The 27,018-nt window shown below is 45.3% G+C and overlaps 1 protein-coding gene across 1 annotated transcript in view; it reads right to left on the minus strand.

The window, feature by feature from the left end:
• Nucleotides 1-27,018, minus strand: part of LOC147707028 (adhesion G protein-coupled receptor F5-like) — a 1,085,534-nt gene that overhangs the window by 85,585 nt on the left and 972,931 nt on the right. Inside the window, exon 16 of the mRNA XM_086926248.1 lies at nt 13,687-13,857. Coding sequence (XP_086782374.1) covers nt 13,687-13,857 — 171 coding nt within the window. The remainder of the gene's footprint in view (nt 1-13,686; nt 13,858-27,018) is intronic.

Raw genomic sequence — 27,018 nt, forward strand, 5'->3', positions numbered from 1 at the left:
GGCAGCCGTTGCAGATACAAAGGAGGAAACGCATTTTTCACAAGATTTCCCATCAAGTTATACCTACTGTTTCACATCTGACAAAATTCCTTTTGTGACTATTCCATCCATTGGCGATCGGCTGATTCCCAACGAGGACCGCAGACTTTCTTTAATTGTGGCTGCCCTTGAAGGCTAGCTTCTGCACATGGTGGTGTGACAGCTACCATCTCGCTTTTACAGCAACGTTTTTGGTGGTGTGGCTTATACCAGCAAACATGTAAATATCTTCTTTCCTGTGACATTTCTCAACAGAACCTTCAACTGTTTCACGTCCACCCCATACTTAACTCTGCATTTCAAATCAATCATTTGGTTACATTTATCTTGATTACTGCGGTCCTTTAACGTCTGATAATGTATTTGGTAAATCCTGGTTGCAGTAGATACATGCACTAGATTCCTTCGGGTTTGGCCACAATGTAGTGCTGACGCTCAAACTTTTATAAAAGACTAGCAGCCTGTCCCGACGTTGCCCGGGTATGAATTGCTGCCGGACAGTAGTATATTGTTTTGTAGGATTTTGTTTTGATAGCATTTTTTATCTGTGACAGGCCTGTGAAACGCTCCGATTCACAGTGCACTGCTGATGCACTTAAGAGTGAGCGTTCAGTAGTGTGTGAAGTCGAGTTTCCCTACTTTATTTTTTCTTGCAATATTATATAGCGCGAACTCGACAACATGGCATGAGCCAATTTACATTACAGAAGAACACATTCATTTGTGGTAGGCACGGGGAGACAAAACCATATGCCTGGAATCACAGGAGGTTGAGCTGATGCCGAGATTCGAACGTAGCTCCCCAGCTCTAAAGTTCACAATTCTAGAACTTGTGGCAGGAGGTGTGTCTAAAAGTGTATGTTGGCGCTGACTAGCATTGAGAGAGACCTGTGCATTTTTCAAATGGGTGGTGAAAAAATATGAGTATGTTGCTGGAGATGTGGGCCGCCGTGCCACCAATGTACTTACCGGGGCAGGGTAAACACCCATTATTCCGCAACTTTCTTTACGCATACCATCACTTCGCATACTTTCATTACGAAAGTACCATGACTCCGCAATGCCATTATAACACATGGCATTACATTTTATATGCTTTTACCACGCATACATTTACAACGAAATTCGTTGTAAATGCATGAATGGTAAAAGCATGTTTTTTTATGTTTGGATAAGGTAAGCATGGGTATAGGGGTATATAATTTGGGGTACTGAGGTATATGTTTTGGGGGGTTTGGGTATTTTAAGTGTTCAGATATAGTTTTGGGTTATGGGGTACAGGGGTAGTTTTAGGGTTTAGGGATAGGTATGGGTTTTGGGGTACAGGGGTATTTTTAGGGTTCAGGGCTAGGTTTGGGTTTTGGGGTATAAGGGTATTTTTAGGGTTCAGGGGTAGGTTTGGGTTTTGGGGTACAGGGGTATTTGTACGGGTTCAGGGCTGGGTTTGGGTTTTGGAGTACAGGGGTATTTTTAGGGTTCAGGGGTAGGTTTGGGTTTTGGGGTACAGGGCTATATTAAGGGTTCAGGGCTAGGTTTGGGTTTTGGGGTACAGGGGTATGTTTAGGGATCAGGCTAGGTTTCGGTTTTGGGGTACAAGTGTATTTTTAGGGTTCAGGGCTAAGTTTGGATTTTGAGGTACAGGGGTTTTTATAGGGTTCAGAGCTAGGTTTGGGTTTTGGGGTACAGGGGTATTTTTAGGGTTTAGGGATAGGTTTGGGTTTTGTTTATAGGGTTAAGATGGGTTAGTGTTTAAGGGTTTTGGGGTATTTTAACGAGTAAGGGTGTGTTATGATTATGGGGTGCAGGGGTATTTAAAGGGAGCAGGGTGGGATTAGCACACAATATGAGACATGGCATGAAGGGCGGAACATACCACACGCCCCCAGCGTTTGTCACGCCCCAGCACAAGCCCAGAGAACAACGTAGACATGCCCACAAGGGACTACTTTGCTGGCATGGTTCTTTTACCTTTTAAGTGTATATGGTGGGCGTCTGATTAGCCTATGTCCTTCTGCTGCAACTGCCCTTTCCAACGCTGTATTGGATGTTGTGATTGGTGCTGTGGTTCCTGAGATTACCCGCCTCAAAGGTTTGGGCTCTCTCTTTATTATATTAGCATAGATTTGTATGTCTTTGTAGGGACATTTGCCTGTGGCACCTTACATTCAGACCAAGGTCCGGCTTTTGCCTCTAAGGCTTACTGGGATGCAATGAAGTCTCTGGTTGTGGAGGTGCAATTTGCGTCTGTTGTGGACCAAATGAAACAAGAATTAAGGCAATCTTTGGCAGCTAGGGTTCTAGCTACTGGTAGGGTCTGGTTGACCCATCTTTATGGAGTCCAACGTGCACTTAATTATTTCCCTAGAAGCTCTCTGGCTGGGTGGACCCCATACGAATTACCATTTGTTATTAAAATGTTTGTGCCAGACATTGATGGTCTAGACGTTGTGGCAGCTGCCATAATGTTTGACGTAGATAGCCATTTCGGTATGTTACAAGATATACCAAAGGCTTGCATCTCACAGGTGAAAGCTCATTTGCCCTCTTCCATGATGCAACAGTGCTGATTCCGGTTTCTGGCTGGCTTGCTAAAGTTGGAGATCTGGTCCGAGAGAAGGTGGACAAACAAAAAAGATGGTGGACCATTGTACCGTGCACAGGCCCCAGTCCTTGTTTTAATGGGCCCCCATACTGTGATTCTGCCTCCACTACCAGGTCGTAAGGAGAATATATACATTTAAATTGAGCATGTCAAGCTACACCATATGGCCAATACTAAATAGCATGCCTACAAGCATTCTACATAGGGATGTTTCACTGAATCCACTGGCTTCTCTTTCCCCGTCAACTCCCAAACAAATGGAGCAGGAGATGGAATCTTCAATTGATTTGTTGCCTGTTTTACCTTCTACATCTGGACCATGATAACTTTTTGTCTGATACATCTTCGTTGTCTTCGTCTGTGGCAGAACCCCCTACGTTTATTTGGATTTTCATGTCCTAGTTAAAAAGAACGTACCTGATCCCGCCATGGGCATACGTCTGGACTCTGCTGACAAAGGTGATCCTATTCATGTGGATTGGATTTGTGACTGTGTTTTTCTTTTTGATTAATGGCCATTGCTTACCTAAACGCTCTGCTATAGACTTGGTTGACGGAGTTCTGGACCCTCACATTTCATCTCATAAAATGAAAAGAGATCAAGCCCTAGTAAATATTTCAGCCTTCCCAATTGTTGATGGTATTGTTTGGGATAAGGTACCATTCGATATACATGGCCCGACTGAAACTTTGCCAATTCCATACATATTCTGCTTTTATTTAGGGGATTTGGTTTTGCCTGGAATACACTCTGATGATTGGGATGTTAATGCTGTTTATTTATTATTTTCTGATTTGAAATATTATACTGCTTTTGATACTGAAGATGTGTATGCAAATTATGCTGATTTATTTTGTTACCAACATTATGGCAGTCATTTTTTACACAAAACCAATACTCAGAGACTACATTTTTTATAAGACACAGTGGGTGCTTGGCCCAACCCCAGTACAGGGTAGCTCAAAGAACCAATGGAGTATATTTATGTACTTTATTGGTTACAATCCAATCTCTCAGACCCTGTTTCCTATTTTTATGAATTGAAGATGCCTACCCGCACTTAATTTATTCTGACCCATACTAAATTGATCTATTCCTCGGCCTTCATAAACAATTTGTCCATGAAAGATTATGTGTTCTGAAGGGACATAGTTGATTTAAGATCTATTTTGGATACCAAAGATTTGCAAGTGCAAGGAACTGAGTTAGTGCATAGTGCATGTTTAATAATGTCCCAGCTCATATTTTTAAATCAGATGGTACAGCAAACTACTTGTTTTGGTTAAGACACCGCTAAAAAATGTGAATACTCAGTCCATTCCATTCTTGGCTGCCTATGACACATGGCATACACATATAAACTACACAATTGAGGATTTAACCATCACGTGTCAGAACAGTACACTAAACTCTTCTAATAGTGACCCTTTGGGTTGATTATTCTGACCAACAAGCTCAATTTAGGTTTTCGAATATCACAAAAGAGTTTACACAAAGTAGACCTGATCCTCATTTTCCACATTCTCATACAGTTACCACATATTCTGCTGGTAAATTGTGTCAACAATGGTTGGATGATTCCACACTGTCATCTGTGAAAAAATCTATTTCCCTTTCAACAGGTGACATTGATCTTGCAGATTTTCTTTTGGGTCCAAAGTCACCTCGTGGTAAACGTTTTGTTAATGCAGAATATAATGGATTTTGGAAGCTATTGTAGATGGAAGCTGTGGTGCTCCTATGTCAAATAGACCAAGATAATTGGGAAAAAGTTCTTGCAGTTGCTGATAACAGCAATAATACTCTCTCTTCTCGTATATACACTTTAAATAATATTGTTACATTGGTAATTGACATTGTTCAAAACAAAGTGTCTATTTTGTAGCATGTTCAAAATCAGCTGCGTTCACTGATGAAATTTGGTTGGACCTTGCAAACGCTAAAAAGTGGGAAAGTACCATGGAATTACCTGAAAGGATCCTCACTTTTTTCAACATTTAATTTGCAATAAACAGAAATTGATGTCAATGAAAGACGCAACATATAAGTTATTACATATTGAAAGACTAGAACAGTTACCAATTTCTGTAGCAGAAACTGACTCAGCTGTGTGGTTAATACACAGGGCTATACCGTTGCTTATCTCACTGTTTCAGTTTACGGTCTGCATGAAACACTGTCCAGTTGGTAGATGTAAACCCCGCGGGTAGCTATATTAATGAATGATGGTCCTTGCCTTTCACGTTTCGGAGTCAACTAGCAGATAAGGAGGTTTTCCTTACAAGGGAGGATTGTGATTTTACAAAGTACACCCCACGGTCTGTAAACAAGTAAAACTTCACAGTGCCTGCAAAGTTTTGAACCCCTAATTTGCCTTGTTTTTTAAAAGGGACCCCGGTCCCAGCTAATATTGCTGCACTAACTTTGCTTTCTGATGGCAGTTATCTTATCCTAAATAACCACAACTGCTGCAGCTTACGGGCAGGTATCCCGTATATAGCAACAGTTTAACAGCGTGTTACATGTAACAGCAATGTTCTCTTTCCACCCCCTGCACAGGATTGTCAATAGTTTGCTGTGGCTTCCATTCCAACTTTGAAAACAGATTTCAAAAAGCTAAGCAGACTCAAAGTGCTATTGTTTCAACACGAAGTGGCTCTCACTTCAGCTCGTGAGACCTTCGAATTGCAGGAGGCGAAAACCCCGAGTGAGATTTAGTCACTGCTGAGCATAAACTTCCCTCTACATTTTGGTGAATTAATTCACCAAATATTTAATGCTTCTGATACAGAAAGCCTAGCCCAATTTTTTTAACTTGTGGAGTCTGACCTTGTATCATCCTTTCATACAATTGTTGGAGTAATCCCAGCTTTTATCCATTCTATTTTTTCCATCACCCTCGGAGGGTTTCCGGTTGATTTGCGGCATGCTTGTACTCCTACTGCTGCTACGCAATGGCTTCTCGACCTGTGGAGCTACCAAGCCAGGTCCAGTTGCAGTTGTACCGTGATCGGATGCGACAGCCTTTTGGTATGAAGTCATTAGAAGCTCTTAAGATCGACTATTAGCTGATCTTCCATTATGCCTACTTTACCTGCATACAAACTGTATTCTACTGCCTCTGGTGCCCTTTTCGCTGTGCTGTGCTTGTGCACAGCGCCTCTTGGATTAGAGTTTCATTGAAGTTATCGCAGGTTGCTCCGATATACTCCTAATGGCCTCTGGATATGAGGAGCATATATGCTTATTTGAATTACTTATATGAATGGCATACCTTATTACTATTGAAGGTTCAGACAACCTGCTAGAGCTTATGGCATTCCACTTCTCCCACAACATTTTTGGCTCTGAAGATCCGCTGTGAATGGAAATAGGTTTGGGTACCCTTTTGGCTTTATTTTATTCCTTGGAGATTCTACTTGGGATTTAAAAGGCTTTTTGGGCTACCACTGAGATGTTTTGCCTCTACTTACCTCTGACTGTTGTTTTAGCCCGGATTTAACAACCTGACCAAGGGGAGGGTGTCGTGTCACATGGCCCATGGGGACATTGTCGTCTTCTCTAAGTTAGCATGAACATTCTGTAGATTGCCCATTGTTTTGTGCACGTTACTATAAGACTTTTTTTTTGTCTCTATTACTGTTTTCACATGAGAACTCATTGCTGTGTTCACACTCTGCCTTTTCCTGGGATTTTGTCTGAACGTTGTGGGCAAGGTCAAACAACAATGCCCCTTGTTATTTTGTTCTGGCCAGGCTTCAGCACCTAGGCAAAACAAACGGATGCAGCCTTTGTTTGGGACAATGTACTTTGCTTTTATTGGAATACATGAATAGGTAGCAGGCACTTGGAGAGGGACCTTTCCAGGGAATAGAGCAAGGCAGCAACTATGATGTAGATCTACCCTATTTAGGATAGGTTATGGGTTCTGCAGACAACACCCAGAGATCTTCTAATATATAATAATACTAGTTCTATGCAAGAGGAGGGATGTTAGGCTTTACTGTCTATTCATAATGACACTTCCTTTCATGATTTTGAACTAACAGCTATGATGCCGTATTTGTATTATGCATTTTTCTGCTTGTTGTGGCACGTATACTGCATATCAGAACACGTTAGTAAAAATAAATATTTAAACTTGTTGGTGTATCTGTCAGATCTTACTGTGGACAAGTACAAGAGTGTGAGCGGAAGGGTGTGTCTTTCCACTGCGATTCCTGAGAGATCTGGGAGTGTTGTGTTCTAAGGTGTCTAATCACTTGTTTTTCTGTGAGTGAGAAGGAGATCAAGTGGGACACTATAGCTAGTCGGTCCTGGGCTCATGGGTACTAAGGTGGTAGGATGACTCAGTCCCTATACACGAAGGTCCTATAATTCTATGCATAGTTCTGTTTTTTGGGCAGAATCCCTGAAGCATGTTAATATTAAAAACAATAACATGGCTCTCCTTATTGGATTGATTTTTGCCACCATCTTTTCACAAGGCACCGGCTTTAGTAGAAGCGGACTGAAACATCACAATCAGTCTTATTTTAGACAGTTCTGGCACTGACAACACCCACCTCAATTGAGATGGTTTCTATTGCATTTAAGAAGGACCAACACTTGATTGCACGAATATGCCTTCCTCGCCCCCTGGAAAGAGACTACATGCTTACCTCTCACCTGCATGGATGTCTAAACCCTGATAGATTACCATAGCATAAAGCCTAGTTACTTCTTTAATAGTTAAATGTGGAATCTTGGATCATGACCTCCTCAATAGAATAGGGATTACCAACTACCTCTAGGGCACTATGGTGCACGAACATTTCTCACTTTCGAAATCCTCAAGACATTAAAAGTCTGGCCCGCATCTCCACAAGTTCTTTAAAGAAAAGGCAGACTCTGCGACTTTTGCACAAACCTTACGGTGACCGGGAAAGGCCTGCATATGCAGTCTCTTTATATGAGAGGCAGGAGTTGCAAAGAAACGTGCTAACAAAACTAAGAAACAACTAGACCTCAAGGCTCACTCATGTGCAGGATAGCATTCAAGAATCAAATCGCATACTGATCCCTGGGCATTACTGAATTTTAAATTTGACCCCAATGAAGTATATTTGAAAGAAGCTGAGACATTGCTCTCTCAGTTTTGTCAATGTCATTACAACCGTGAGGAGAAGGCAGGAAGGCAGTTAACCTTCGTATTACACACAACAGAAGCCTAAGAGTCAATCTGAACTTCACCTGAGATTTGGTGACTCACCCGTCGGTGACTTACCTCTGAGTTTCAATTGTTCTATGAATCATTATTCACCTCGGACACTTACCTAGTAAAAGGTGCAAAGGAGACCTTCTTTGAGGGCCAGAGCATACCCCGGCTGACCGGAGATGAACCTAAGACATTAAATGAAGGTTTCTCTGAAGACAATATTCTCTCAGCAATTGACAGCTTGGCCACAAAGTCCCCAGATACAACAGATTCCTCATAGAATGCTTCAATGTAAAAAAAAACCTCTATCGACCCATTGTTAGTATCAGTATTTTGCTAACCACTGGAATCCTGCCAACTTACCGCCGAATTTGCCAGAGCTTCCATTTCAGTTATCCCATAACTGGCAAGGAGCCCCATATCTGCTCCAGCTACAGACCTATCTTGCTCATTAATGTTGACCATCAAGTTCTTGCTAAAGTAATGGCAAACTGCCTTAATCATGTAATTCACCAATGAATGTATCCGCTGCAAGTGGGATTTGTACCACAGTGTGCCTTTACCAACCAGTTATGAACCAGCCACATCATTTGGCAAGTCCGAGCAGAGACAGTAAGCGTTTGACAGGGTGATGGGATTATCAGTTTTGAGCAAGGGAACCCATGGGTATTGGTAGAGACCTCCTCACTTTGATTAAGGGACTGTATCACTACCCTATTGTAATTGTTAATTGTGGTGGAAACAGCTCACCCTTATCTTGTATACAGAAAATTACCAGACATGGTTGACCACTTTTGTCTATTTTATCTTGTAGGCCTTGGAACCACTGGCAATTGAGATTCCGCAAATAGCCTGATTAGGCATTTTACTATGTTGATCCTTGTGACATTGTTGCATCCCGCTAATTCACTAACAATTGTAGTACTTTTCATAGAGTCCTTCACAGCCTTCTCAAATTACAAGACAAATTGGATGAAATGTGCAGCCACGCAATTAACCCCAACCACTATGCAGGCTTACATATCTTCTTTTCCATTTTAATTGTTGTCAAACAGACTAACATGAATTACCTTAATGGTGCTTGGGTAATCATAAAGGACATGTATTATGGTCGTAGCACAGCTGTAGGTATCTAGTCGAAATAGGTAATTTACCTTCATGTGGCATGCTTCATCATAGGTAACCTATTCACACCAGGGTAGGTAGGGGATGTCCAGGAGTGCAAATAAAAGTTACTGGATAATTTGCGAGGATCCAGATCAATTACAAATATCTTTGGCTATACCCTGTGGGAATTTGTCTTTATTACCGGAGTACCCTAGATATTATTAAAAGGGTAATTGCACTGGATCTTTAATGGAATCTTATATCTTGCTTAAGTTTAGACCATTTCTCATGCCGAAGTGGGTCAACAGCCTTCATCAGGACTTTTATAATGATGGTGCCCCTACCTAATGTCACTCATTTGGTGCAATACATTGAAGGATAAGGCCTAAGGGCTAGAGAGGTCTACCTCGAAGCTGGGGCACCGGGTACTGGGCAAATCACTTAATCTCAAAGTGCCTAACAAAATTAATCTGTCCGTCTGTAACGCAACTGGTGCTCATGTATAGCGCTCTGATACCTGATACCATTGGTTTGAGTTTGTGCTATATAAACCCCACCCCCTAAGAAAAAGAGATGCCAATAGCAGGAGGCATTCTCTCACCTGTTGTAGGTTACGTTATATAACCCTTGCTGTGTGTTTTTCTGTATCAAGGACAAGACATGGGCTCTGCCCTGTAGTCACACACTAGTCAAGGGCAGGGAGGCATACCTAAACTACAGGTCTTGTTTCCAACTCGTGAAGATGAAAATACCTACAGATATACATCAAAGAGGGCCTTGTGATTAGGCTCACTGATAACGTTCATCATTGAAATTGGGTGAAAGGATATTATCTGGTCCCAATGGAAACACTGTAAAACATAACACATGACATGCTTGCTGAAGGCCAGTTGTGGCTGGTGACATTTGAAAGTGGTGAAGTGTAAATGTTGGATATGACTTTTTTTGTGGTCCAGGGTGTGTCCTTCCGACAATAAATTGAAAAAAGATTGGCAAATGGTGCATTTTAATGCAAAAGTGTTTAATGAGAAAGCAAGGTTTATAAATCAGTGAGAACGTGTAGTCTTGAACAATTAAATACATTAAAAACCAATATATTACTGCATAAATATGTTCAACATTTACTGTAATGTGCAGTTTAGAAAGTATAATAACTTAAATTCTTTAAAGTGTGCATTTGCAGCATCAACTTTGCAAGAAAATGCTCTAACCAGGCTTCAGGAAGCACCCACAGCTGCTGGTTGCAATTTGTCATATGGAAAATTGTGCGGACAGGACTTTACATGGGATGAAAAGGTGGGGGGGTCTCTAAAAAGGGTACATGTAAAATACATTTCTGTGATTCCCATAGTGTGCCACCTGACCAATATTTTGCTTTCTCTATGAGATGTTATTGCATCCTGAAATATAAAACAGCAACTGACTTACACCTAAAGCCTGTCAATACAATTGGCTTTGTCAATGGTTGTTAGCTGTTTAAGATAAATGAGTAACAGTGATTTGTTATGCATAATTAACATTGGAAATGTTTCAATTCTGAAATTGTGTGTCTGTGAATCAAATATTATTGAGGCCTGTGGAAGAATTATTAGCCTTCAGTTATGTGCGCTTTATCTTCGATATGTACGCCCTTTTTCTATGCAGATCTAGTCCATCTGCACATCTACAACTGCCTCACTTTCCTCTTGAGCACCCTTTTTTCACTCTCCCACTGCACTTCCTCATATTGCCCTCACCTCACCACCTCCAAACATACACTGCGACTCACTCATATTTAAGCACTTTATTTCCTTTTGCTTTTTGCTTGTAAATATTTTGAAATCTGTGTACCCCTTCATGCACATTTATAAATAATTTCATTTGCAGCAGGAATACATGAACATTGACTGGCACTCTGCTTTGCCTTCAGCCTCCGTGCCAGAGCTCTAGGCCCTCAAACATCTGACAAGACTCAAAGTATGCACTATACAAGAGTACTAAGATACACACAAAAAATAAAGAACCACAACATGATGAAATAGCCAACACTCTCAGGGAATGCAAGATCAAGTAAAACGTGATATAAGAGAGGAACTAAGGGTCTCATTTACTATATTTTAATGCACAGAAAGCCTTCCTGCTGCTCTGCCGTCCGTCCAAAATGAAAGGGCAGAAATGCACTATATCTACACTACACAGCATATTCCTGTCCTCTCTTGTACTGGCGCACAAACAGCCGCTGTGTGCCAATGCAGGCACCCTTACTGCATGGTGCAAGGGTGCCTGCATTGCAGGGATGATTGTTTATGTGCAGAAACGGACACAGTCCTACACATAAGCAATCATTAAAGGCGATTTGCGCCTTCTATGTGTGCTGCAGAGTAAGGCACACATACAAAGAACAAAGAATATGGAGAAATACAAGTATTTTTCATCATTGCACCACTCCGTTGGGAGGCATAGGATTCTGACGCATTCCCAGGTTAACGGCACTTTGAAAATCTGTGAATGTGCCAGACCCCATGGATGCAGTGTATAATTTGAGCCGGGGCTTTCCGTTGCTGAGCACCGGCAATTAATTGGTTTCTGGTGTTCGGCACCAGCACCTAATTATCAACACCCTACTTAGGGCAGTTTGCCTCAAGGTGGCGCTGCTCATGTAATTTAGAGATGAGCAGTATAACAGTTGTTTAGGAGAACAATATACATAAAAAAAAATTGCTAATACCTACCTCCCCAGTCGTTCCTTTAGCTTTGGGTACCCAAAAAAATCTGAACTGTCGCTTTGACATGCAAGAAAGATGGTTAGTAGGTGTTTTGGCAGCAATGACAAGGGCGATGGGTTGTGCAAGCTGCAGTGGCCTCCTGGTCAGAGCCCTGGCACTTAATATTTTACAAATTAAGCATTGCATGGATGTTGCGTGGGACCCACAGCAAGACCCTTGGAACACCCCTTTCACGCAGAGTAATGAGTGAGAGGGGCCCATATTTACAAGGCCTTAAAAAGTCACACATGAGGACTTTACATTGTCTTGTAAAAATGGGCATGGACACTGCGCCGCCAGTGCATCTAAGAAAAGCACCAGCTGCGCAACGGGCTTGTAAATGAGGCCCATGATCGCTTACATGCATTATCATAACATTTTTAATATTTATTGTTCGTAAATCAATCCATGTTTGGAGCATTAATGTTAAAGACATGAAGACAGGGTGAGATTTAACGCCATACTGCAGACAACTGTCTTTACTGTAATTACATATTTCTCCCTTGGCGCTTGACTCGTATATTTAGATCAACTTCGCAAGAGAACAAAAAACCCTTCCCATCTTTTAGATCAATTTCGCGGGGGAACAAATACAGCAGTGGTACTTCCAACAGAGCCAGCGACCTGCAACCAAATCGCATGTGACACCTCAAACAAGAATCTGGCATGTGCACAAGACTATTGGCACAAAATACAAACAACACACAAGACTAATACACAAGACACAACGTTTTGATACCCCGCACTATTCTTAAATTAACCATTGCTTAGTTTGCATTTTCCCCTCATTTCGAAAAGGCTTAGGGCCATATGTATCAACACATTTCCTCATAGACACAGAATGCACAAAACCCTTTGATACATCTGGTTCTTAATCTCCTTTACATAAGACTTTTTTGCATTGAAAATTCCTTTTCAAGCCTCCTCACAATCTTTTCATATTCCTGTCTCCCCCTATATCACTTCATCTTTGCTGGTTCTGACTTTGGAAGGTGCTAAGGCTCGGCAAACTGTATGTTTAAATATGTATATATATACATATACATCGAACTCCACAGTCCTGCAGCACACTGATCCAAACCAATCACCAGCACAAACAAGTACACACCACAGTGATGAATGAAAAAAAGTGTTTTATTCCAAGATGGGTAGCAGCATGACGCGTTTCGTCCGGGGAACCCGAACTTGATCACATGACATACCCAGAGACATATGTGGTTTAAATACTGTGCACACCTTTCGTGACTTCACCTCCTACCTCTCATAGAAATGAAAAACATACTTATTTGTTTTACCACAATCATTCTTCTTACATGCATGCCAGACTCAGCAAATTATTAATAAATTGTAACTCTGACAGTGACTCATGCTGATAATCCAGAGAAAATTCAGCATTTATGTGCATCCTGGAATAATAATTTTTTGTAAACAGCCCTAAAAAACATCTTAGAGCTGAACTTATTCTAGCAGTTCCAACAATTGAGGGCAAGTGCCCTAAGAAGAAAATAAGGTGTAATATGTAATCAAAGAGGATTAGAAAAAGAGGCTATTTAAAAATGTCACACACAATATCTTAAAAACCACACATCTAAAGAGTGCAAAAAATGATTAGTTGTGCATACTCATGTAAAATATATAATGAGCAAAAATACCAAGAACGTAACCGGTATTAGCAGCATATGTGTCATAATGTGCAAAGTGCCAAGTGCAATAAAGTGCAATATAATATAAACACGGCTAATTCATCAATTATAAAAAATGGCAACAGGAAAGTTTATCGGATAAGGTGCAAACAATGATACAAGATAACAGACCTTAGCAAGCAATTCGGTACAGATAATTTAAATAATTTCTGATTTTGACAACCCCTTCCATATATATATAGAACTGTGTTTTATTAGTTCGTATTATTGGGAGATAGTTAGCAAATCGCAGACTGCTTCTCAACTCATTATCAAAGAGAGACCTTTCGAAGCCTTAAGGGGTGGTAGCTTACTTGCATCATGGTGGCGGACACATTATTGGTAACTTCTGAAAGAGTTTCCAAAATCCCAACTACTGCATTCACAGTTGCAAATGTATTTATGTTTGTTTGAGATGCAGTTATGTTAGCTTTAAGATCGTCAAGAAAAACTGGTATTTCCGATGGCGGCTTTGCCTGCAAATCCTAAAAAAAGAATAAAATGGTGTTATCAGTAACATTTCCTGCATTCAAATTAGAGTATCAAAACCCCTAACATTTCTATATTTGCTTAAAACGATCAGTTTCGCCGTTTTAGCTATTTTTCACAGTAAACAATCTCAGTAAAACGTGTACAAGTTAAATATAATTTGGCAAAATACATTTTATAGCTAACAGGCGAGGTCGGCTTTCAGATAAAAATTATCTTCCTCTACGAAAGAATGGCAACCCACAACTCATAAATGTCTTCTTTTTTACAGTCATCAAAGACATTATCCATCTACATATAATTCAAATAAGGTGCTTATAAAAATGGCAGATATTTAAATCATTGTATTTTTGTACTGACATGGTTTGTGCAATTTTTGCCTTTACATACTTCTGTAAATAAAACAAGAACTATCTTTGAAATTAATAGACTCATTTTATAAACCTTGAATTAAATTGCGCACGATGCAACGCCAAATGGCGATGCAGCGTGCACGATGTAATTCGTTTTATATATTTATTTATTTATTTACTTACCTCCGTTTGGCCGCATGCTGTAGTTTACTACTCCCCAACCTGCCCCTCCCCTGCCCCTGCCTCCTCGCCCTGCAGCACTCCCTCGAGGAACTGCTAGCACTTCATCAGTCCTGCCAAGCATCACGCATCAGGTGTGACGCTCACGCATTTCAGTGCGGTGTTCCGCATCACCGCACTGAAATGTATTGTCACGCATTTTGCCACCTCAGTGCGCGCCACCAGCGGCACCTCTGCACCGGGCTCTGCTGCTCCAGAGAGACATGCTGCATTGCTGGGCTGACTCCTAAATAGTTAAATCCCACCAGCATCTGCTCTCTGCCTTGGAGTGCAGAGTGCTACAATGTATCAAATCTCCACCCAGGCAGCCAACAGAATTATTAGCGGAGCCGCAATCTGCTGCCAATTAAGGGAGCAGGGTCGTCAGGGAAGGCTGACTTCTCAGCAGTCGATGATGCTGTCAGTCACACTGTGGCACACCATTGGGGCCCGCCCGGGATATTAGGATGACGAGCAGTGATGGACGGTGCCCTCACGTCCGGCTGAGGAAGAGGAAGTCAAGTGAGCACTGAGAAACGGCGGGGAATTTGAGACTTTTATTCGAAGACTAGAGTCCACGATTGAGAAGAAGACTGCTGCTGCAGTGTGAATAGATTCATGCAGCAGCAGTGCAGTCACAGACCCGGGAAGAGTCTCTGAACTCTACAAGTAAGTGCATTATAACTTGTATAAGTACGAGTCATGATCATCTAAAAAAAATTAAAAAACATCGATCTCATCTGCAGGGCTGCTCGGTCTGATGTTCCCGGAGTCAGTGAGCCTGAGTCCTGTTTAGCTTATCTCTCTGCAGTCTCACGTGATTTATTACTACTAACTAGTACATGATGAGTCATGATGATGACATCACAGATGAGCTTAGTTGCGGGAAGCGACCTAGGCAGAAACTGTCTGTTATGGGGAGTAGCGTTTACGATGACGTTCCAGAGCTGAAGTGTGATGTCATATGTGAGGGGAAGTGATGCAGTTTGCAGGAGTTTGGTGTGTTGTTTTGATGCTTTTCATTTTTGTGTCTCGTAGTGCTTGGAGTTGTCTCTTAGGTATTGTAGATACTTCTGACAAGTTACGTTTTGCACTGCTGCCAGGGTTGCATTGTGCTTATTTCTGTGTGACATTTCCATGTTCGTGGTGTGCCTAAGTCTCACGTTTGATTCGATGGGATCATCCGTAAGTTTGTCTCTGAATTTAGATAGTAGGTTTGGCTGCATATTGAAAATGACTAAACTACAAAGTGCCGGATTTCTGTGGAGAAAGGGACTAACTAGATGGCGCACTTGAACCCCCTTGTTATGTCTCAACCCACTTTTATTCTTACGACCATAGCAACGTTATTATCAGTAGTAAAAAATCGTCTGTCTGCTTAATTTGAATTCATTCTTTCGGAAGCCTTACAGACAAAGAAAAGAGAAACATGTGCAAGTAAACATGGAACGTGCACACTGGAGCACATGCTTAGCCAATGGTCTCTCTGAAATCTAGGCTGGGTAGTTTTTTGCAGATACCTGGGTTTTGACGAGGGGTTATACCTACTGCATCTGAAAAAATAATTTTACACAAGCATCGATCTGCAGGGCTGCTCTGTCTGATCATCCTTCCGGAGTCAGTGAGCCTGAGTCCTGGTTTACTTTATCTCTCTACAGTCTCACGCCATTTATTACTAACTAGTACATGAGTCATGATCTGAAAAAATTATTTCACCCAAATGGCATCGATCTGCAGGGCTGCTCTGTCTGAGCATCCTTCCGGAGTCAGTGAGCCTGAGTCCTGGTTTAGTTATGTCTCTGCAGCCAGTCTCACCAGTTTCAAGAAGTTCTTGGAGTTTCTTTTTGCGCAAATGGCTGAAATTTCTGATATTTATATATTTTCCTCGACTTCATTGCATGATTTTTGCTCGCGAGAAAGTGACACTCATAGTCGTTGAAATGCCACTCATAATTTCACTGAAATTATAAAAATGTCACTCATGGCATTACCTCTACGTCCCTCGCCCTCGACCCAGTCATCACTCATGAGGTATTCCACAGACAGGAAACAAAACAAGAAACGCTTTTAGGCTCCACCCCCTTCCTGCCTGGTGCTATATCAGACCCAACCACCAGAAGCACATCCTGTTTTGTTTCCTGTCGGTGGATTACTTGATGGGAGACGCTGGGGTGAGTGCCGGGCACTTACCTGCATCTTTGTCCTGTGGATCCTCCTCTGCTGGGCTCTGGGGGGATCCCATGGACCGTCGTGGGATCGCTTGGAGTGGGGCTGCTGGGTTTCCCTGTCTCCTCCTGTGCTCAGGTGACCTGGGCTGCTTGGCTTCTCGGGTCATCCTGGTTTTTCTTTCTGCCCGGATGTCTGTTCTTCTGCTGTTATGCAGGTGGGGGCTGTGAGCGCCTGACTGCTGAGTGGCGCACTCTTCCCTGTGTATTTCCCGGCTCGCGCATGGCCCTCTCTCTGGTTTGGGGGCCCGGGTGTCTACTCCAGCGTGGGCCTGGGTCTGATGTCTGATTATTTTCGGACGCGGAGCTGTATTCATTTCGGGACTCTGACTAGAGGGAGCCGGGCTGCTCTCTCGATGTTCGCGCATGCGCGCTGTTCTTTCATTTCCGGGTGCTTTTCCTGGTCGGGCGCCCGGGTGGGCTCCGGCCGCTCCGGTCCTTGAGGGACTCGTTATTGGTCAACCTGGACGCATGGAGCGTTGCGGAGGATGGCGGCAGGCTTGCTTGCCTGTCTCTGTGGCTTTGAAGACTTGCGAACATCGTGCATTACTGGGTGCACTGACCGGCATATGGTGTTTATTGCTGCCCGCAGACGCATGGAGCGTTGCGGCGGATGGCGGCGAGCTTGGTGAGTCGTTTCTCTTCCCGGGTGCAGATTTACCGATGGGGCTTTGCCGCACCGGCTGTTTGGCTGGGGGGTTTTTCACTTTGCCCGCCCCTCCCTTTCCTGCTGTTGGGTGCCTCGCAAGGAGCCTTACCTTCTACTGATGTTTGGAAGTCGAGGGGGTTGGTGTTTACATCCCTTTGGATGTCGTTGGGCTGGTCCGCAGAGGTTTCTATTTATGTATCTCTATGTGTCCACTGGGGGGGGTGCTTTGTACCTTGGTTGTTTGTCGTGTGCAAGCGCCTTCGCCTGTGCCCCCCTCCTCCTCCTGTGAAGAGTGCCCGGGGGCTGTTTCTGATGGGATTGAGCACCTTCTCCTGGAGTTCGTTTCTGGTCCAGGCATCCTGGAAGGGTGCTGCTGGTCTTTCTGGTTCTGCGCTTTATTTTGTTGTTTCGTCTTCTTCTGAGTCTGCTGAGTCTTCTTCGTCTACTTTTGCTCTTCAGGGCGTGTACTTTCCATCTCTTGCCTAATGTCTTTTCCCTTGTACAAGTTCTCGTGGGGTTCCCGGAGGATTCTGCAGTGGATTCTGTCCTGCAGTGGTCTTCTGCCACCTCGCACCTGGCTGTTCGTTCTGGCGTTTCTGGGGCGTCTGTTGTCCAGTCTCTGCTGTCCGATTTCGAGTCCCTGTTTTCATCTCTGCAGGTGGGTGCCAGTTGTCCGGAGTTGCTGGTGTCTGTGGTGCGCCAGCGCCAGGCGGATTTCCTTTCGGGCTTCGCCTTTGGTTCTGTGAGGGCTTATGCTGTGTCCTGTGGTTCCTCTGTGGCTGCCCCTCGTAGCCTGTTGCTGAGGGATTGGGACACGGACGCGGCCCAGCGTCCCATGGCTTTGTGGCTGCCTTTCACTGGTGCCCGTCTGTTTGGTGGCTCGCTGGAGGAGAAACTGCACAAGGTCTTCAAGGAGCGCGAGCTTTCTTTGTCCTTTCGTGTCCTTCCGCCCCGTAGGGGTTCCTCCTTCTCTGGTGCCAGGTCTTTCCGCCAGCCTTCCAGATTCCATCACTCCTCGTTTTGGGGTCAGCGTTACGCTGGCCGGTCTTTCCCCGAAAATTTCAGAAGAAGTCCCAGAGGGGTGCCGGGTCTGATCCTCGGTGCTCCTGACTATGCCAGCCTCGGGACGTTCTCGCTGGTGGTCCGCCTCTGGTTGGTGGGGGTCTTCACGGGTTCCTTCCTGCTTGGCGCCTGTCGTCCTCCGAATGATGGGTGCTGGATGTCTTGTCAAGGGGCTGCGGATCGTGTTCCTGCACCCCCCTCCGAACGATGGGTTCTGGATGTCTTGTCAAGGGGCTGCCGGATCGTGTTCCTGCACCCCCCCTCCCCCCGGGGTGGTGGTGGCCCCTTCTCCTCGGGATGCCTCCTGCCGTCTGGCCTTGTCGGACGGCGTTCGTTCTTTGGTCGCCAAGCTTGCGGTTGTCCCTGTTCCGTTGGCGGTGAGGGGGTTGGGCGTCTCCTCCATCATCTTTGTGGTGCCGTGGTTCCCGGGGGCTTCCGGTTGGTCATCACCCTTCGGGGTCTGTCCTTGTTCGTGAGGAAGTTCCCGTTCTGGATGGTGACTCTCCTGAGGATTATCCCGCTTACCCAGTCCAGTTGGGTGTTCTCCACTCTGGACCTCCAGGATGCATACCTACACGTCCCGGTGGCTGTGAGGGATCAGCGTTTCCTGCGCTTCTGCCTGGAGGGCCAGCACTGGCTGTTCTGCGTCCTTCCCTTTGGTCTTCAGTCTGCCCCCGGGGTGTTCACCAAGGTGGTGGCTCCCTGGTGGCCCTTCTCCTGGGGGTGTCGGTGTTCCCGTACCTCGACAACTGGATGGTTCGGGCTCCGTCCCTGGAGGTCATGTCACACCTCCTTCACTTGACCATGACTACGCTCAGGGAACACGGGTTCTTGATCTACTTGCCGGAGTGCCACCTGGAGCCTGCCACTCGGAGGGCCTTCATCGGAGCTGTGTTCGATTCTATGTTGGACAAGGTGTTCCTGCCGGAGGACCGGATTTGTCGCCTTCAGTCTTTGCTGAGGAAGTTGTTGTTGCAAGCCTCGGCTCCCCTCCTTCAGTGACTGGAGGTTCAGGGCCACATAGCTGCTTCTGTCTTTGCCGTGCCCTGGGCCAGGGTTCATCTGCACCCTCTGCTGTGGCATGTGCAGCGGTGGGTCCCCTTTCCTGTCCTGGATTATGCGGTCCCTGCGCCCGTGGCTCTGGACATTGTGTCTGCTCTTCAGTGGTGGCTGGATGCTTTCCACCTTTCCGTGGGGATGTTGTTCCATCTGCCTCCTCCTCTGGTTGTGACCGCGGATGCCAGCGCTTCCGGCTGGGGGGCGACTCTGGACCATTGGGCTGTGCAGGCTCGTTGGCTCCCGGTGGAGTCTCGCAGGTTGTCCAACTGGAGGGAGTTGTCTGCAGTGGTGAGGGCGCTCCGCTTTTTCCATCTTCATCTGAGGGGTTGCCATGTCCTGGTGAGATCGGACAACACTGTGTCTGTGGCCTATATCAATCACCAGGGGGGGACGTGCTGTTCTTCCCTCAATCTGGTGGCCTGCTCCTTTTCGGACTGGGCGGAGAAGACTCTTCTGGCCCTGTCTGCTCAGCACATTCGTGGTGTGGACAACGTGGTGGCGGATTCATTGAGCCGGAGGTTTCCTTCGTCTCTGTCCCTGTGCCTGGCTCCCCGGACTTTTCGCTTGCTTTGCCTGAGGTTCGGGACTCCGGATCTGGACTTGTTTGCCTCCCGGTCCAATGCCCTGGTTCCCCTGTTCTGCTCCAGGTCTCCGGAGGTGGGCGCCTGGGGAGTGGATGCCTTGTCTCTCCGGTGGCCTCCTTGGCTTCTTTATGCCTTTCCTCCCTTTCCTCTGTTTCCTGCCTTCTTGCTGAAGGTTCAGCGGGAGGGGGCTCAGGTGGTGGCGGTTCTTCCGCACTGGCCGAGGAGGTCCTGGTTTCCTCTGCTGCTGGGCCTCGCGGTGGGCCCTCCTTGGCTTCTGCCCCGCTACCCGTCTCCTCTGAGGTCCCCGTCCCCTCTTCTGGTTCCCCTCTTCTTGGCGGTCTGGAGGTTGAACGGTTGTCTCTTGGGGTCCGTGGTCTGCACGACCCCATAATTTCTGTGATGCTGGCCTCTCGTAGGCCATCTGCTTTGTCTTCCTACTCGGAGCACTGGGCTTCCTTCTCGGGGTGGTGTTTGTTCCTCTTCTGGTTTTTCTCCTACCTCTTGCCCTGTGTCTTCTGTCCTTCAGTTTTTTCTGGATGGCTTTCAGGAGGGCTTTGCTGTTTCTACCTTGAGGGGCCAGTGGGCTGCTATCCAGGCCTTCCGGGACCCGGTTTCTTTTCTTTCTTCAGATGGCCTGTTGGTTTCTCGTCTGTTTCATAGTTTTTCACTCTCTTCCCCTTCTGTTCGTTCTCTGGTGCCTCCTTGGGCCTTGTCTTTGGTGTTGGGTGTTTTGCAGTCTTCCCCTTTTGAGCCTTTGGAGACTGTGGACCTTCGGTTTCTGTCCTGCAGAGTGGCTTTTCTGGTGGCCATCACTTCTGCGAGGCGGTTGGGGGAGCTTACGGCCTTGCGTTGTTCCCCGCCATTTTTGCGTTTTTTGGATGATGCTGTGGTGCTCTCTTTGGATCCTGGTTTGGTCCCCAAAGTCCGCTCCCGTTTCCATTCCTCTCAGGACTGGTTCTTCCTTCTTTGTGTCCTTCTCCTTCTTCTCCTTCTGAGCTGTTGCTTCCTTCTTTGGACCTGAGGCGTGCCCTGTCCTTTTCTGTGGCTCGTTCTGCGGAGTTTCGTTCTTTTGACTCTCTCTTTGTGACCTTTGGTTTGGCTGGTAAGGGTAAGGCTGCTTCCAGGCTCACCTTGGGTCGTTGGATCACGGCTGTCATCACTCTTGCCTATCGTGGTGCTGGTTTGCCTTGTCCAGCGGGGGTTCAGGCGCGTTCCACTCGGGGCGTGTCTGCCTCCTGGGCTGCTTACCATGGTGTGTCTCCTGATGTGATTTGTCGTGCTGGGTCCTGGGCCTCCGAGTCCACGTTTGTGAGGCGCTACAGGCTGTATTGTGCCCTGTCTGGCCGGACCATTTTTGGTCGTGGGGTGTTGCATGCTGCGGAGGTTCCCCCTCCGCTCTGAGTTCTGTTTGTGTATTACACTTTTTTCGCTTGCTGCACTCCTTTGTGTCTGGTCTGTGTTTTGCTGTGTTTGGGTTGCCAAAGGCCTGTTTGGGCGTTGCTTTGGTATGCCTCATGAGTGATGACTGGGTCGAGGACGAGGGATGTAGAGGTAATGCTATGATTACGTACGGTAATCCCCATTACTCTTAGTTCTACTCGTCCTCGACCCAGTCATACTTCCCACCCTCCCTCCCTATCCAGGCCTTTGTTGCTTGGTGTGTCAGGATGTGCTTCTGTTGGTTGGGTCTGATATAGCACCTGGCAGGAGGGGGGTGGAGCCTAAAAGCGTTTCCTGTTTTGTTTCCTGTCTGTGGAATACCTCATGAGTGATGACTGGGTCGAGGACAAGTAGGACTAAGAGTAATGGGGATTACTGTACGTAATCATAGCAATCTGAAACCTTGACAGCTATGCTTCATCTAAGGCTCGAACAATTTTGTTTCCACTACAAATTAGCCAACAAAACAGACATTTTTAGTGGTTCCATTCTCTAACTCTGAAGCAAAAAAGATATTATCTTGGAACAGATGAACTACCTGTGCTTAAAAACTGCTATGTCCATTTAGCATGCAGAGATCAGCGTTTTGAAGCCTTCCTGTGTAAATGTTTGAGAAATCCCGGAGTTATAATCTCAAGGCTCCCACCAGAAAAGTGTGGGAAACGGTGATGCCGATCAATCACCCCAGGCCAACTGAGAAATGCACCTATCAAATTACCATTACACTGCTCGGTCAAATCTCCATCCTTAGCCTCTCCGCGTTGGAGCACCGGAAGAGGAAACATTCTACGATAATGATCAAAAATGATCATAAAATGAAACTGTTCTTGCATTGAGTTGGAACATCCCGTGTTTCTCATGATATGCCCGCAGGTTTTAGAAAGAGTCTGAAGAGCATGAGGTGTGAATACACAACTTAAATTACAGATGGCTGATATCTCGGAAGACAATAATAATATTATTTTCATAATGCCTAAATAATCAATTCACCAACATGATAACCTACAAATATTGTGTATCGGTTTAAAAAGAAAGAAGAGACTTGAACACCGTCTCCCTCAAAAATATCCCTAATTTATCACTGATTATGTTCGTCTTTAATTAACTAGCTCCTCTCTTGGCTAAGCACACAAAGAAATGTGTGAATCTTCACTGACAAGCACCTCAGTATCACTGCATTAAAGATAAAGAGGTATATTCACAAGAATGTGTGATAACTACCGCAAGAGTAGCGTAACACAACTTTCACCATCGCAGCCTATAGCGGGAAAATAACCCTGTGTCAATGTGGAATTCACAACAAGGCGGTAGCATGCGATAGACACCAGATAACACAAAAAAAATGCGATGAGGCCAATCGCGGTACTAAAATCAGAGTAAGCCACGCACAGACCTGCTAATCCCATGCGTGGGCACGGAAAATGCACTATAAAAGAAGGAGAGAAAAAAAAACATTTGAAACTGCGTAGCACCATGGATGCAACCGGACTGAGTGCGGAGGACAAGCTGAAACCCACAAGCCCAATGGAGGACCTGCAAGGAACCACGTGCTTGGGCATGGGCAAGAACAAGAGGAAGAGGAAGATGGGGTTCAGTCTGCAGGAAGACTGAACAATCATCACAGAGGTCACAGGACACTACCAACAAGTGACGCGCTCTGCATTAGAAAGGCAGCGAGCAGAGTAAGTGTTTGCCTCGCTACCTACAGCTGAATATCGCACTTCCTTAGGAAATTTACATATATGCTTTTAACTTTGTTGCACTAAAATTGGATTACCGACTACACATTGTTTGTTTTAAACTTGCACTCACCTCGGTCCACCGCTGGCTTTTTGCCTGATTGATGTGGAGGGTGTTTGTGCTGATCGCAGTCCTATCTTGCCTGCTCATTACCCACGGCGTGAGTAGAGGCGGAGCTCCGATGGTCAAGTGACCTAGAGCCCCATACACTACTTGAAGCTGATGCCTGGCAACCCGCGCAGCGGACGCGCGCTGCATTAGAAAGGCAGCAAGCAGAGTAAGTGTTTGCCTCGCTACCTACAGCTTAATATTGCACTTCCTTAGGAAATTGACATATATGCTTTTAACTTTGTTGCCCTAAAATGTGATTACCGACTACACATTGTTTGTTTTAAACTTGCACTCACCTCGGTCCACCGCGGGCTTTTTGCCTGATTGATATGGAGGGTGTTTATACTGATCGCAGTCCTCTCTTGCCTGCTCATTACTGACGGTGCGAGTAGAGGCGGAGCTCCAACGGTCATGTGACCTAGAGCCCCATACACTACTTAAAGCTGATGCCTGGGAACCCGCGCAGCGGACGCACACTGCCTTAAAAAGACAGCAAGCAGAGTAAGTGTTTGCCTCGCTACCTATAGCTGAATATCGCACTTTCTTTGGAAATTGACATATATGCTTTTAACTTTGTTGCCCTAAAATGTGATTACCGACTACACATTGTTTGTTTTAAACTTGCACTCACCTCGGTCCACCGCAGGCTTTTTGCCTGGTTGATATGGAGGGTGTTTATGCTGATCGCAGTCCTCTCTTGCCTGCTCATTACTGACGGTGCGAGTAGAGGCGGAGCTCCGACGGTCACGTGACCTAGAGCCCCGTACACTACTTGAAGCTGATGCCTGGCAACCCACGCAGTGGGCGGGTCGCTGGCGCGCCGAAGGTGCGCCAAAGGCAAGCCCGTCTGCGCCCATCCGTGCCCAACCAGAGCCAGGGGCCACGATCCCTGGTCTAATTAAGTAAGTTTATTTATTTGTTGATTAATTAAAATCATTACAAACAGCAGGAAACAAATTCAATTTACAATCTAATTAAAAAAGACCGATATAAAATACAAAACCAGCACATTATTAAATCCGAGATGAGCTCCACAGAAACATATATGCATAACTAGCAGCCCGTCCTGACGTTGTCCGGGTATGAATTGCTGCCGGCCAGTAGTATATTGTTTTGTAGGATTTCGTTTTGATAGCATTTCTTATCTGTGACAGGCATGTGAAACACTCCGATTCACAGTGCACTGCTGATGCACTTAGAGTGCGCGTTCAGTAGTGTGTGAACTCGAGTTTCCCTACTTTATTTTTCCTTTCAATATTATATAGCGCGAACTCAATAACATCGCATGAGCACAATTTACATTACAGAAGAACACGTTCATTTGTGGTAGGCACGGGGAGACAAAGCGATTTGCCTGGAATCACAGGATGTTGAGCTGATGCCGAGATTCGAACGTAGCTGCCCAGCTCTAAAGTTCGCAATTCTAGAACTTGTGGCGGGAGGTGTGTCTAAAAGTGTATGTCGGTGCTGGCCATCAATGAGAGAGACCTGTGCATTTTTCAAATGGGTGGTGAAAAAATAACCCTGTGTCAATGTGGATTTCACAACAAGGCGGTAGCATGCGATAGACACCAGATAACACAAAAAAAATGCGATGAGGCCAATCGCGGTACAAAAATCAGAGTAAGCCACGCACAGACCTGCTAATCCCATGCGTGGGCACGGAAAATGCACTATAAAAGAAGGAGAGAAAAAAAAAACATTTGAAACTGCGTAGCACCATGGATGCAACCGGACTGAGTGCGGAGGACAAGCTGAAACCCACAAGCCCAATGGAGGACCTGCAAGGAACCACGTGCTTGGGCATGTGCAAGAACAAGAGGAAGAGGAAGATGGGGTTCAGTCTGCAGGAAGACTGAACAATCATCACAGAGGTCACAGGACACTACCAACAAGTGACGCGCTCTGCATTAGAAAGGCAGAGAGCAGAGTAAGTGTTTGCCTCGCTACCTACAGCTGAATATCGCACTTCCTTAGGAAATTTACATATATGCTTTTAACTTTGTTGCACTAAAATTGGATTACCGACTACACATTGTTTGTTTTAAACTTGCACTCACCTCGGTCCACCGCTGGCTTTTTGCCTGATTGATGTGGAGGGTGTTTGTGCTGATCGCAGTCCTATCTTGCCTGCTCATTACCCACGACGTGAGTGGAGGCGGAGCTCCGATGGTCACGTGACCTAGAGCCCCATACACTACTTGAAGCTGATGCCTGGCAACCCGCGCAGCGGACGCGCGCTGCATTAGAAAGGCAGCAAGCAGAGTAGGTGTTTGCCTCGCTACCTACAGCTTAATATTGCACTTCCTTAGGAAATTGACATATATGCTTTTAACTTTGTTGCCCTAAAATGTGATTACCGACTACACATTGTTTGTTTTAAACTTGCACTCACCTCAGTCCACCGCGGGCTTTTTGCCTGATTGATATGGAGGGTGTTTATGCTGATCGCAGTCCTCTCTTGCCTGCTCATTACTGACGGTGCGAGTAGAGGCGGAGCTCCGACGGTCACGTGACCTAGAGCCCCGTACACTACTTGAAGCTGATGCCTGGCAACCCACGCAGTGGGCGGGTCGCTGGCGCGCCGAAGGTGCGCCAAAGGCAAGCCCGTCTGCGCCCATCCGTGCCCAACCAGAGCCAGGGGCCACGAACCCTGGTCTAATTAAGTAAGTTTATTTATTTGTTGATTAATTAAAATCATTACAAACAGCAGGAAACAAATTCAATTTACAATCTAATTAAAAAAGACCGATATAAAATACAAAACCAGCACATTATTAAATCCGAGATGAGCTCCTCAGAAACACATATGCATAACTAGCAGCCCGTCCCGACGTTGTCCGGGTATGAATTGCTGCCGGCCAGTAGTATATTGTTTTGTAGGATTTCGTTTTGATAGCATTTCTTATCTGTGACAGGCATGTGAAACGCTCCGATTCACAATGCACTGCTGATGCACTTAGAGTGCGCGTTCAGTAGTGTGTGAACTCGAGTTTCCCTACTTTATTTTTCCTTTCAATATTATATAGCGCGAACTCAATAACATCGCATGAGCACAATTTACATTACAGAAGAACACGTTCATTTGTGGTAGGCACGGGCACACAAAGCGATTTGCCTGGAATCACAGGATGTTGAGCTGATGCCGAGATTCGAACGTAGCTGCCCAGCTCTAAAGTTCGCAATTCTAGAACTTGTGGCGGGAGGTGTGTCTAAAAGTGTATGTCGGCGCTGGCCATCAATGAGAGAGACCTGTGCATTTTTCAAATGGGTGGTGAAAAAATATGAGTATGTTGCTGGAGATGTGGGCCGCCGTGCCACCAATGTACTTACCGGGGGAGGGTAAACACCCATTAATCCGCAGCTTTCTTTCCGCATACCATCACTCCGCATACTTTCATTAGGAAAGTACCATGACTCCGCAATGCCATTATAACGCATGGCATTACATTTTATATGCTTTTACCACGCATACATTTACATTGAAATTCGTTGTAAATGCATGAATAGTAAAATCATGTTTTTTTATGTTTGGATAAGTTAAGTATGAGTATAGGGGTATATGTTTTGGGGTATTGAGGTATATGTTTTTGGGTGTTTGGGTATTTTAAGGTTTCAGATATAGTTTTGGGTTTTGGGGTACAGGGGTATTTTAAGGGTTCAGGGCTAGGTTTAGGCTTTTGGGGTACAGGGGTATTTTTAAGGGTTCAGGGCT

The sequence above is a fragment of the Lissotriton vulgaris genome, chromosome 6 (genome assembly GCF_964263255.1).
Source record: "Lissotriton vulgaris chromosome 6, aLisVul1.2, whole genome shotgun sequence".
NCBI classification, from domain to species: domain Eukaryota; kingdom Metazoa; phylum Chordata; class Amphibia; order Caudata; family Salamandridae; genus Lissotriton; species Lissotriton vulgaris.